Here is a 14,107-nt window from a genome sequence, read left to right as displayed (position 1 = left end):
AATTCCAAAAGCATTAGAAGAGATAGAAAAAGATGGAGAAATAGCAAGTCTTAAAATTAATAAAGATAAAACCAAGCTCCTGGTAAAAAAGATAAATGATGAGAGTGAAAATAAACTACAAAATATATCAGGTCTAAAAATTGAAAAGAAGGTTAAGTATTTAGGTGTATGGTTAACAGATTACAGCTGTATAAAGATAACTATCTGAAAACATGGGAGGATATTAAAAGAAATTTGCAAATATGGGATAGAATGAAATATAGGATAGAACTTTCGTTGCTAGGGAGAGTGTCGACCATAAAGATGAATGTACTACCAAGAATGTTATTTTTGTTTCAATCAATACCGGTGATCAGCAAGACAGTTTGCTTCAACAAATGGCAAAAAGGTATTTCTAACTATATCTGACAAGGGGAAAACCTGAGAATACAATATAAAATACTGATAGACACGAAAGAAAGAGGAGGTTTCTCCCTACCGGATATGAGATTATATTATGAAGCATCTTGTCTGTGCTGGTTGAGGGAATGGTTGCTACTGAAGAATCCACATAGTTTAGATTTGGAAAGTCATGATAATATTTTTGGTTGGCATGCTTATTTGTGGTATGAAAAGGCAAAAGTACATAAAGTCTTCACAAACCATATAATTAGGGGGGAAATGTATAGAATATGGGATAAATACAAAAACTTATTGGAGATAAAACACAACTTTGGCTTTCACCTTTTGAAGTCATAGTGGTGAAAAAGAAAAATATGATGGAAAGTTGGGCGACTTATAGAAATTTGCTAAGAGAGGAGAGTAGAGAACTTAAATTAAAAGAGTTTAAATTAAAAGAGTTTAAGGATTTATCTTGGGAATTATAGGATTAGAACTACCCAAACAGTATAGAAATTTATTTACCGTATTTTTCGCCCCATAGGACGCACCGGCCCATAGGACGCATCAAGTTTTTTGGGGGGAAATAAAGAAAAAAAATTATTTCCCCCCAGGTGCTTGTGGGGCAGGCAGCGGGGAGAAGCGCTCTTCTCCCCCCCGCCCGCCTTGCGATCAGGTCTGGGGACAGCAGGGAGACGCAGCGCGTCTCCCTGCTGTCCCCGGAGTGGTGGGGCAGGCAGCAGGGAGAAGCGCTCTTCTCCCCGCCGTCAGCCTCCAAACCACTTTGGGAGACAGCGGGATGGTGGCGTTCCGCCTCCCTCTGTCCCCCGACCTTGTGGGGCTGGCACTGGGGCTCTCCTGAAGCCTGGAGAGTGAGAGGGGTCGGTGCCACCAACCCCTCTCGCTCTCCAGGCTTCAGTGAAAGCCTGCATTCGCCCCATAAGACGTACTCACATTTCCCCTTCATTTTTGGAGGGGAAAAAGTGAGGAGATTTCACCCCTCCCATACCCAAGAATCTCCTGACCATCTCCTGATGATCTCTGCTGACTCCACAGAGAAGAGGAGGCGTGTCCTGCCTATTTACTTATTCTGCCCAGCAACATATCTGTGTGTGAGAGAGAGTCAGTCAGTCAGTCAGTCAGTGTATCGGAGAGAGTGAGAGTGTTAGAGATCCTAGAGATAAGATTGCTGCTAAGAGCAGCTGCAGACTCTCAGTGTAGCATTGCTTTATGCTCAGAATACTTAGCTCTGTATATAGTTTTGTACCATAGTTGTAGTTATAGAATAAAAGGAAGATATTTTACAGAGCTGCTCTCCGAGTGGTTTATACTCTGCAAGACTCTGCAAAACTCTGCTGCGCAACGACTGAATTATTGAGACAGTGAATCCGGTGCTCTCAGCTCTAAGCTGTGAGTCCACAGCACTGTGACCGTTTCCTGCGGGAAGGAGGTCTCTGGCGGTGCTACCCAGCTCGCCCAGCCCAGTCGGGGTTGAGGTGCAAGAGTCCAGTTGGCGCACTGGCTCTAGGGCGATGCTGACATCGGTTATGGGACCAGTCGTTGTTCCAGTCGTCTGACCTGGCGTTGTTCCAGTCATCCCAGGCGTCCCAGTCGTCCCAGTCGCCAGAGGTTTCTGTTGCTGATTGCCGGACGGTGGAACGGACGCTGCATGCTGGACTGATTTGCGGTGCCCAGAAGCAGAACTGTTTGGAGCAGAGTGTTCAAGCTGCCGCTGTTGCTGTTGCTGCTGCTTGATTTATGGAGGTATGTTGCTGACTGCCAAAGGAAGAAGATAGCATCCCTGTTTGCCTGTTAATTGCGCTCTGAGTGGGAGAGAGAGTGGCTGAAGGAGTCAAGGCTTTATCTGTGTTGCACGAGGGAAGTGTCTTGCTCTAAGTAATAGCAGACATGGCCTGTGCACATTCTGGCCAGATGGCTCTGTCCTTTCCCCTCCTGACGCCTGAAAACTATGCAGTTTGGCAAGTAAAGATGAAAGCGCTTTTACAGAGGGAAAAGCTATTTCACACGATAGAAGATGACCCTCCTGATGAGGATGCAGATAATTGGGCTGAATGGCATGCTGCAGATATGAAAGCCCGAGGGACAGTTATTTTGAGTGTTTCAGACCACTTGCTGGTGAACTTAGAGGGTCAAGAGACTGCACAAGCTGTTTGGCATAAGTTGAGAGATATGCATCTGAGACAAAATGCTGGTTCCAGTGTGATTTTCTTTAAGAAGCTATGCAGGCTGCAGTTGGAGAAAGGTGGTGATTTGCCTAGCCATCTGTCTCAATTAAAGCGTCTCAGACAGGACCTTGTTCAGCGAGACCTGGCTATTTCAGAGGCTGTATTTGCAATGCTGATGATCAATAGCCTAGATGAGTCTTATGATGGAGTGGCTGCCCAGATTTCTACAATGCCTTCTGACCGGCTAACAGAAGATTATGTGTCTAGCGTGCTCCTGAATGAGTGGGATCGCAGACAGGCTGTTAGAGAAAGCCGGGAAAACTGTGCTGTTAAAAATTTGCTTGAAAATGTGCCTGAGTCTTCAGCAGGGGAAAGTGAAAGTGAAACTGCTGCTGCTAAAGCTTTGAAATTGAAGCGGTGCTTTTCGTGTGGAACACAAGGCCATTTGAGTTTCCAGTGTAAGAAGTCTTCAAAGAAGAAGGGAAACTTCAGAGGCAGAGGGGGAGAAGGAACAAATCCCCAAGCACCTGCTACTTCAAAGGCCTTGATCTCTCACTGTTCCAGTCAACGTGGGCGGAGTTTCTTCGTGGTCGACTCTGGCTGTTCAAACCACATGGCCAAAGATAAGAATCTCTTTGTTCAGCTTGAGAAGCAAGAGAAAGAAATTCATCAAGCAGATGGGACAGTTCTCACGAGTGTGGCTCAGGGAACTGTGTTCTTAAAGAGCCTGAATGCAACTATTAAGAATGTCCTGTATGCACCTGATATTCAGGACAATTTGTTGAGTGTTTCCCAGCTTGATCGTCAAGGGTTTAAGGTGGTGTTTGCTAAATCTCGCTGTGAAATTCTTAGAGATGGCAAGCTCATTCTGTATGCAAAATGTGTAAATGGATTGTACCAATTGCCTTTTGTTTCAGGTACAGGCACTGCAGAAGCAACTGAGAAAGAGTGTTGCAATTTATCTGTGGATAAGAATGAGAAGTTGCATGACCAATGTATTCATTATTATCACCGTATTTATGCTCATCTGAATTTCCAGGCTGTGGCAAAAATGCCTGATATGGTTCAGGGTATGAGGTTGAAAGAATGTCCCTACCACATGAAATGTGTTTCTTGTGCAGAGAGTAAGGCAAGGCAAGCTCCCAAAGGTACAGAGTCTGGGAGAGAGGCCAAGAAACCATATGAAGTCATTCATGCAGACTTAGTGGGGCCTCTAGCGCTCTCTAGAGGCAATTCAAGGTTTTTCATGGTTCTGATAGACTCCTATTCGAAATATGTTTGGGCCTATGTGCTGCAGAAAAAGTCTGAAGCCTTTACCAAGTTTCGTCAGTTTTGTAAATGGCTCAGAAATGTACATAAGGAGAATGTACGTTTTCTTTTCACAGACAAGGGTGGAGAGTTTTGTTCAGAAGAGTTTGAGAGTTTTCTTTCTGAACAGGGCATTGAGCATAGGACCGCCACGCCCAGATCACCCTGGCAGAATGGTTTATGTGAGAGAGTGAACCAGACCCTGCAGCAAGGAATCAGAACGCTGTTACATGATTCGGGGCTGCCCAATCCTTTTTGGGCCGAAGCTCTTTCATTTTTCTGTCATGTGTATAACAGGAGGTACCAGTCTAGTGTAAATTGCACCCCATATGAGATGCTTCACGGAAGAAAGCCATGTGTAAAGCATTTTAAAATTTTTGGTTCGCAGGTTTGGGTGCACACCTCGCAAGGTGACAAATTGAGCAAGCGTGGAGAACATGGTATTTTCCTAGGATATGAGAAAGGGTCTTATCGTGTTCTGATCACAGACATGAAAACCATAAGGCTGACCAGGAGTATTGATGACAATCCACAATGGGACAAAGTTGGTGTTTTTCAGTATCATCCCATTTGTGATGATGGTGCAAAAGGGGCAAAGAAAGTTAAGAGGGAGGCAAGCGTTGGTGGTGATAATCCTGATGCCAATGTAGTTCCAGATGGTGGCACAGATTATCAGAGCCCAAAAGCCTCAGGTGAGTCTGACGCTGACTCAGACTTAGCAGCTTCATATACTTTAGCTCCCCATTCTCCCAAAGAGGAGGAAGCACCAGAACAAGAGGCTCAGAGAGTTTTGCGCAGATCCGAGAGAACAACCAAGGTGTACCACCGAAAAGGTTTTCTGAAGAGTTTGCAAAGACTGCGGTCACGAGCAACTCTGGTGGGTTTTTTAAACCAGGCATGAAGTGTGCTGAGAGTAGTAGCACAAAACACTTTATTTATTTCCTTACCTGATATTTGAAGGAAAGCGTGTATTTGAGTTCTGAAAATGGTTTGTTCAAATCTGCCTAATTAGGAATGTCAATTTGTATTTGAAAGGAAGAAATGTGTGTGAAGATTTTTCCAGAAGCTGCTTATTCAATGGTATTGTAAAAGTGTTTTATATGCCGGGGGAAGAGAGATACCTGCAGATATGTTAACCAAGGTTGTAAGCAAAGAACAACTTTTGGAGTGTGTGTGCAAATTGCAGTTATGTTAAAGATTCTTGAAATGGTCGGATGAAATGGGGGAGGATGAGGAGATTTCACCCCTCCCATACCCAAGAATCTCCTGACCATCTCCTGATGATCTCTGCTGACTCCACAGAGAAGAGGAGGCGTGTCCTGCCTATTTACTTATTCTGCCCAGCAACATATCTGTGTGTGAGAGAGAGTCAGTCAGTCAGTCAGTGTATCGGAGAGAGTGAGAGTGTTAGAGATCCTAGAGATAAGATTGCTGCTAAGAGCAGCTGCAGACTCTCAGTGTAGCATTGCTTTATGCTCAGAATACTTAGCTCTGTATATAGTTTTGTACCATAGTTGTAGTTATAGAATAAAAGGAAGATATTTTACAGAGCTGCTCTCCGAGTGGTTTATACTCTGCAAGACTCTGCAAAACTCTGCTGCGCAACGACTGAATTATTGAGACAGTGAATCCGGTGCTCTCAGCTCTAAGCTGTGAGTCCACAGCACTGTGACCGTTTCCTGCGGGAAGGAGGTCTCTGGCGGTGCTACCCAGCTCGCCCAGCCCAGTCGGGGTTGAGGTGCAAGAGTCCAGTTGGTGCACTGGCTCTAGGGCGATGCTGACAAAAAGTGCGTCTTATAGGGCGAAAAATACGGTATGTATGCGACTACAGCTGCAAGAATGTTATTTGCCCAAAAGTGGGAGGATGAAGAGGTCCTGGCGAAAGAAGATTGGATACAGAAACTAATGGAGTATGCAGAAATGGCAAAACTTACTGGAAGAATAAGAAATCAAGACAACAAACTTTTTAGAAAGGAATGGAAGTAGTTTATTGAGTATTTACAAACTGTAAACAGATCAAGACATTGGCAGGATTATTATAAAAACCTGCAGCTTTAAAGATATAGATGAGATATAGATGAGAATAGACAACTAAAAAGAATAAGTGAAGGCAATTTGGAGTATGCAGGAAAGGACAAAAATGTAAGGAACCACAGAAAGAGGGGAAAGGGAGTCGAAACTGAAAATGTTAAAACTGTGAAAATGATAAATAAAAATTTAAAGAAGAAAAAGAACGAACTGCTGGCCCACTCAGAATGCATTGGACTGGAGACTGAGATTCCTTCTTTTTCCTTTGTCTGAAGGACTGCCTGACCCTCCTTGGTTTTGCTGTGCTCATTCAGTGGGACTGCCTTTATATGGGGCTACTAACCATGGAGGACGCGGGTGGTGCTGTGGGTTAAACCACAGAGCCTAGGGCTTGCCGATCAGAAGGTTGGTGGTTCAAATCCCCACGGCGGGGTGAGCTCCCGTTGCTCGGTTCCTGTTCCTGCCAACCTAGCAGTTTGAAAGCACGGCAAAGTGCAAGTAGATAAATAGGTACCGCTCTGGCGGAAAGGTAAACGGCGTTTCTGTGCGCTGCTCTGGTTCGCCAGAAGTGGCTTAGTCATGCTGGCCACATGACCTGAAAGCTGTACGCCGGCTCCCTCAGCCAATAAAGCGAGATGAGCGCCGCAACCCCAGAGTCGGTCACGACTGGACCTAATGGTCAGGGGTCCCTTTACCTTTACTAACCATGGAAGCTATTTACAAGATACTCCCTGTGTGACTTTGAGCTTCTTGCAAGCCAGGGAACCTCCAGATGACCTGTTTATTAAGCATTCATCCTGATCTGTTTGCAGAGAAATCAAATGGCACTGACTATTTAATGAGCATTCATTCCGATTTGTTTGTGAAGATAGGGTGGCATCAAAGCAAATATCACCCCACACTTCTCAGTGCCATTTCCCATCACTTTCCTTATCGCAAAAAAATCAGATCTTTGGGAGGAGCAGGTTTCTTGCGCAAGATCTCCCTGTCAACTACAACTGCACAACCTGAATTTGCCAGGCTGTCTCCCACGAGTGCCGTATAAGAACGTAGGATCAGAATTATAACCCAAATTCCGGCATCACAGAATAAGACAAAAACTGGGAAGAGGCATTGTCTTCAAGTAGGATTGGAAACAGATTGCCATTCAACACTTTCAGATCCGCCTGACCCTGAATCATTCTTCCCAGAATTGCAGATTTTGCTACGAAGGAGGCTCAGAAAATAAGCCACAAACCATCTGCCGGTCCCGTTCAGCTTCTCTCACCAGCTCCCTTGGGCTGTGTGGCACTTCACTCACCTGTTCAGAATTCCCACACATCCCACAGGGCAGCCCTTGCTTAAACCGAGAGTTTGACACTTGTTTCTTTGTCAGCAAAGCCCCTACGGGAATTGCAGTCCGTGCAATAGGTTTGTCTTGTCTCCCCCCCCCCCAATGCCTCTGACAAGGGGAAGCTGTAGCCTGAATGCAAGTCAGCTATCAGTTCTGACGGCTAAAGTAAATCCTAGTCAGGGCTGCGTGGCTTGACTTGTACAAACTGCAGGATGAAAGACTTGCCCCACAGAGTTGTCTGCTGAGAAGTTTGAGGGCACTGATTTGGTGTGAAAAGCCACGCAGCAAAGTGGCTAAGGATCGCCGGTCTTTGGGACCTTCCTCAATGCTAATCTTACAAATTCAACTCCATTGCAATGTCTGTAATATACCCAGGCCAAGATTATATTTATTTCATAAAATTTACATACCTCTTTATCCTCTTTATTTGATTTTATATTTTTGAAAAGGCAAAGTGATTTACAAACAAGATAAAACAATTAAATTATCATTTTTAAAAAAAAACAAAACAAAACACCAACAAGCCTGCTTTTAACAACAATTTAAAATACTTCTGAAAAACTGATGCAAAAACTTTGTGAGGCTGGGGGGAGAGAGAGAGAGAGAGAGAGAGAGAGAGAGAGAGAGAGAGAGAGAGACTTTTATGGTGAACTGATGGTCATTCATCCAGCACAGGAACGAGGACTCTACAGGACAAACTGTACCTGCCTCATTCCGTAATATATGGCTGTGTTAACATTCTCCTTCATATTGATATTGGCAACTTTCAGTCTATCTCCACTTTCACAAACTTTACTATCATGGTTTACATCTGAACAATGCCTTTGGGTTGGCGAAAAGTGCGGGGAAGGGAGATGTTCAGTTTGTAACTTTTTCAGTAAAAAAAAGGGGGGAGAAACTACAATACAATACTAGAAAAAACAACCTCATGTTTAATATTTTATTGCTTTTTCCATATTAGAAGCAAAAGCGGGAGCGGGGGGGGTACAGGCCCTCTTCCCTGCCACCTCCAAAAAACAAGGGGGGCGGGGGGCAGGTTGGGGAGAAGCCTCAAAATGTTGATGTTTCTGAGAGAAAGGATCATAAGAAAATTCTCCTCTTTGCCTGGCCTTAAAGGAGGATTTTAAAACCAAACCACACCGGGGTCCCTACGGTTTTCATTGTCTCAGAGATTGCCTTGAGTGTTGCTTTTTTCTTAAATTCCCTGTAAGAGTAATATATCCAAACCAAAATAAGTCCCGAAAAGAAAGGAGAAAGAGTGCCCTGAAGTCTCAGCCACACTAATTAAAATGTGGTGTTCAAGCTTTGTTGTTAAGTGCCTGGTGCAACATGAGTTATAAATGCAGTCTAGAAACAATTAAAGTTTGCCTTACTGATTAAGATTCATATTCACTGCTCAATCAACTAAAGTTTTAATGGTTTCATCTGCGGATTAAAGCTTGCAACTATAGGGGAAGGGGCACAGCTCAGCAGTGGGGCATCCGCCTTGCATGAAGAGGATCCCAGGTTCCATCCCTGTTACCTCCAAGTAGGAAAAAGATTCCTCAAATCTGGAGAATCGTTGTCATTCAGTGTAGACCATGATGAGCTAGATCAGTCAATGGTCTAACTTGGCATAAGGCACATTCTTGTTCACAGCCTCCAATAGCAGATCCCATGAGTTTGTTTATTTACATTTCTAACCCACTTTTCTTCCATTATTCAACACAAGGCAGCATACCTGTGATTCCCTGACGGTTTCCCATTCTGGTGCTGACCAGACCTGCTCAGCTTCGGGAGAGAAGTGGCCTCATGTGCTAATGCAGGGGTCAGCAAACTTTTTCAGCAGGGGGCCGGTCCACTGTCCCTTGTGGGGGGCCAGACTATATTCTTTTTTGGGGGGGTGAACGAATTCCTATGCCCCATAGGAATTCCCAGAGATATAATAACCCAGAGATGCATTTTAAGTAAAAGGCACATTCTACTCATGTAAAAACACACTGATTCCAGGACCATCCGCAGGCCGGATTTAGAAGGCGATTGGGCCGGATCCTGCCCCTGGGCTTAGTTTGCCTACCTATGTGCTAATGCTTTTGGGAGACATCTTGCTAGCTACTATTGGAAACAAAATGCTAGACTAGCTTTGGTTTGAAAATGGGTGTTCTTACATTCTTGGACATGTGTTGCCTAACCAGCAATGCTCTGCTCCTCTCTGCCATACCCCCAACAGAGATCTGGGGAGCCATGAATCCCCCCCCAAAAAAAAACAACTATTCCATAAACCAAGAGAGAGCCTCAGCTTGCTGGGACTACCATTTAAGCACAAAGGAAGATGCCATTCCCTGAGTGGTCCTATTGGTCCACCTAGCTGAGGGTTCTTCACAGCCAGGGTTTCTGACAGAAGTCTCTTCCATCCTACCTGGAGATGCTGGGGATTGACCTAGGACCCTCTGCATGCAAAGCAGTTGTTGTGCCACTGAGCTATGGCCAGTGCCAGATTTAGGGTGGTGTGAGCAGTTCTGCTACGCAGGGTGCCGAGGTGCAGGGGTGCAAAACTGAGAAGATCCATAATTGAGAAGATTCATTGAGGGACACCAAATGTTGACATCACACAGGGAACCACATCACGAAAGATTACCAAAGTCTGTCCCTGCTATGACCTTTCTGCAAGGAGAAGGGAATGCAATGAGCGATGGCAGAAACAAATCTTTTGTATTTCTTGATTGCCCCCGTGACAGCACATCATCACTAAGCCTGAGAAAACACAACCCAGGGATCAAATCAGGCTGCTTCAGGCTAGCATAGCGAGGAGCCAGGGAGCATCATCCCCAAAAATGATCCAGGACACAGGGTTTGACCTTGGAGTACAGAGGAGGCAGCAAAATGCTTTGCCCATCCTAGTCTGAGGCTTTGCTGGAGGGGACAGCTGGGAAAACACGTAGGACTGCTGCAACCAGCCCCCATTTGCCAAGTGAAGCCATCACTGCGGCATTGGGGCAAAGCCTAGGCAGAGCTAAGTTCCAAGGCGATTCCTCTCCTGGTGGATGACAGACAGTATTTTACAAGCATCGGAACTAAATGTTCTGACCCTGCTGCATCATAAAAGGCTCTCGCCTGTAACCATTCTTCCACCCTGTAATACATTTCTCAATCAGCTATTTCACTGTCATTAAACAGAAGCTTTTAATGTCCTTGGTATGATAGGTGAAGAGTGCTTGCGGCTTTGATTCTCCATTTCAAAGTAAGCTCATAAATGCTTTTATGGTTCTGGAGTGGTTAGGGATATTGATCAAACTGTAGAGCTGGTCCCCTGTCACAGAGGCACAGGTGGTAAATGGAACATGAGAGGAATTTGTGCAAAGGAGGGAAACAGGGAAGGCAGAAAGGAAAGGGAGATGGTAGGGGCAGATACTGGAGATTAAAGCCGAGAAGATCCATAAGGAAGCACTTCATATGCTGCCTGACACTCAATTAATAGATAAAATGACAGAGTAATACGATAATGTAAAGAAAACCTATAAGCCCGGCTAATAAATCACTGCCCATTGACAAATAGCATGATACTGGTACCCAGGACAACCTATTAAAATGTAATGTTTCCTCTGAAGCATGGGAATAAGAGGCAATGGAGTCAGGTTTTGGCAAGGATCAAATGCAACATAATAAACATATCACTCAGCCGTGGCCGAACGGGAGGGAATAGCGTGTGCTCTCTTGACATTGTGAAATGACATTTCAAAGACTGGAAGGAAGGAGAACTTTCTCTGCTCAGAAACTGGGCCACAGCTCATCAAGAGCTTCTCCTGTGCAAGATGCATTGAAATGAACACATTGCTATCAGTTATGATTTCCCATCTTATTAGCACACCTTGGGTTCAGTCTTGCAACGGTAGGAAACCATACAGAAAGTCCCAGGGTCAGCTAAAGCAGGGTGAAGAGCCTGTGGTCCCCCAGGTGTTGCTGACTCCAACTACCATCATCTCTGACCATGCTGGCGGGGATGAGGATGAAGGCAGACTGGCTCCCCCACCCTTGTGTTAAAGGGTCCAAGACAGCAGGACGAAAACAAACATGGGAATCTTGGGAATCTGCTGTTTGTTGGAACAGGCAGTCATGAGTTATTCAGGCCAATGAAGAATCTGAAGTATCTGAAGAAGTGTGCATGCAGACGAAAGCTCATACCAATAACAAACTTAGTTGGTCTCTAAGGTGCTACTGGAAGGAATTTTTTTATTTTGTTTCGACTACAGCAGACCAGCACGGCTACCTACCTGTAATCGGGCCAATGGGTGTGTCCTTGTTGTTCCATTCCCAAGACCCAAACATCTATCTTTATTTGCCCAGCATTTCAGTGAGAATGAGCTCAGAGGCAACCTCTTTTTTAATTCTAACTGCATGGGCTGTATCCAGTGCTGCCATTCTATTTGCACCAGAGATGTATGTATGCAGGGGAAAACTTGGTGCTTTTTCCCTCTTGCCTGCAGCTCCCCATGCACCCTCAAAATCTGCTCCAGAGAGGAGAGAATGAAGTCTCACTGCATGAGCAGAAAGCTCAGGTAAAGTCCTGTGTCTTTTGCACCTGGTTCTGGTTTGTAGAGACACTGGGGATTTACTAAACAAACCAAATAGATCTTAGACACCTGAAGTATGCTCATCCCTGCCTTACAAGGCATTGTGTGGATTAGTAGAAATCACTTCTGAATATCCTAGGTAGACAAATGCCAAATATTATGCTCACCCAACTTTCCCCATTCAGACCAAGGGCTAGCAGTCACTTCTCATCCAATTAACCTGAGCAAAATTCATATTTATCAAGCTGAGTTTGCAATAGGACAATTAACAACATGCAAACAAATAAAACAGATTCTCACCTTGATCTTCTGAAGAAACCGGAGACCTGGAAGTAAACCAACAAAGACCCATCAGTCTTTTTTTGGTAAGATGAAAAGGAAAACAAATGAAATTCAGTGCACTTTCAGGGATTTCTGCAGCAGCACTTAGTAAAGCAGAGTTTGGCTGATGCTAAATACTTCTACAGCTTATGTTATGTTCAGCTCCTAACAATTGCTGAAATTCAGATCCCATTTCATTCTGTCTTTGCATCAGAATGAGCCTCACGAAACATCCACCTAGTTCTGCGTCACTGTGATTTTGGAAAAAGGAGTACTTTATTATTATTATTTGAAAATATAAGGAGAAGAATGAAGGGTGTAAACAGGTACAGCTGGAGGGATAAACTGCTGTCGTCTCTCTTCCCCTGGGTCTTCGGGCTGCCCCCCAATCTCTAAGACCTGCCTTGAAATCTCTACCTCCCCAAGGAACAAGCTATTGCCACCCATTATCTCAACCTCATGTGTGCAGTCAGTTTCTATCTTCAGCAGTCTCAAGTCAGAGAAAAAAAATAACGGGGGAAATTGCTTCTGTGGATCAGGTCAGAGGTGAATTGATAACCAAAGGTCCATCAAAATCCAGCAGTGGCTCCACTGAGATTTCCTAGCCAAGCTGAATGCAGAGCGAACGTTCTGCGGCCAGATTTTCCAACACTTTACTTTTCTCTTCAAAGTAACTGCTGGTGTGCATCACAGACATGATCAGGGAGAAGAACAGTAGCTTAGTGGAAAGGGCAGGGGCAGGGCAGTGGTAAGGGAAGTGTTGCTTAGGTGCATTGCTGGGAGTACTGGGTTGGCTCCGACAGTGTGCCCCTGTAACAAAGCTACACTGCCTTCCCCAGCTAAGCAGCATTGATTATGCTGTCAGGAGGGCAACTCTGTGGCACCTGCCCCATAATGCCAGTCATGCTCCAGGAACACATGCTTTTCCTCCTAAAGGTCTCAGGGTCAGTCCTTGGAAAATCCAGTCTAAAAGCACCAGGAAGCAGGTGATGGGAAAGACCTCTATCTGAGGTAAAAAGGTAAAGGACCCCTGGGTGGTTAAGTCCAGTCAAAGGCAACTATGGGGTTGTGGCGCTCATCTCACTTTCAGGCCAAGGGAGCCGGTGTTTGTCCACAGACAGCTTTCCAGGTCATGTGGCCAGCATGACTAAACCACTTCTGGAGCAATGAAACACCGTGACAGAAACCAGAGTGCATGGAAATGCTGTTTACCTTCCCACCATAGCAGTACCTATTTATCTACTTGCACTGGTGTGCTTTCAAACTGCTAGGTTGGCAGGAGCTGGGACAGAGCAACGAGAGCTCACCACCATTGTGCAGATTCGATCTGCCGACCTTCTGATTGGCAAGCCCAAGAGGCTCCGTGGTTTAGACCACAGCACCACCTGCATCAGGTCTACCTGAGATCTGTGGTCATCAAGGTGTTGCTGGGCTACAGCTCCAATCAGCCCAACAACATTGGGAGGGGTACAGATTCCTTACCCTCTTTTCTCAATTTAATTCCCCTCCCATGAAGCTACTATTAGCTACCATTTTCGGTGGGGATGAATAGGTACCAAATCAGCTAGAGACTTGTTTTTGTTAAAGCCCCACCTCTACCATTCCTTTAGCTGTGTTCCCTGGGAGAAGCAGGCGAAGGGGAACGCATGTTACACAAGTGCTTATGAGATCAACTTTTCCACCAGCCCCCTACAGTTCAGTGCCCCTTGTAGCCATTCAACGGCAGAAGGGACAGCTAACCAACGGCAATTGCAATTACTGGGATCCAGAACAGAACAGCATACAATAATCCATTTTGCAGCCATAACTGAGCATTTACTTTAGCATCCTTTTTGTCTCGCTAGCATTTCTATCACAGCAAGACAGGTAGAGGTAATTAGCTCTGCATCTGAAAAGACCAAAAGAGGAGAAGGAGGGGGGAATCACCATGGCAAGTGCTGCTAAGAAAATTATAAAGTTTATACTCCTGCTATTATGGTGTGCACCTGTTGGAACCAGGCCAA

General features: G+C 45.1%; 1 protein-coding gene across 7 annotated transcripts in view; it reads right to left on the bottom strand.

Moving 5' to 3' along the window:
• The window catches only part of DGKI (diacylglycerol kinase iota), a 248,151-nt gene that overhangs the window by 25,737 nt on the left and 208,307 nt on the right, over positions 1–14,107 (bottom strand). For all 7 annotated transcript variants that reach the window (XM_082240439.1, XM_082240443.1, XM_082240440.1 and 4 more), the window contains one exon: positions 12,084–12,109. In XM_082240439.1, the coding sequence (XP_082096565.1) occupies positions 12,084–12,109 (26 nt within the window). The remainder of the gene's footprint in view (positions 1–12,083; positions 12,110–14,107) is intronic.

Source organism: Podarcis vaucheri (assembly GCF_965113315.1).
Source record: "Podarcis vaucheri genome assembly, chromosome: 10".
NCBI lineage: Eukaryota > Metazoa > Chordata > Lepidosauria > Squamata > Lacertidae > Podarcis > Podarcis vaucheri.
The sequence above is the reverse complement of the archived record's forward strand: the minus strand, read 5'-3'. Positions and strand labels throughout refer to the sequence as shown.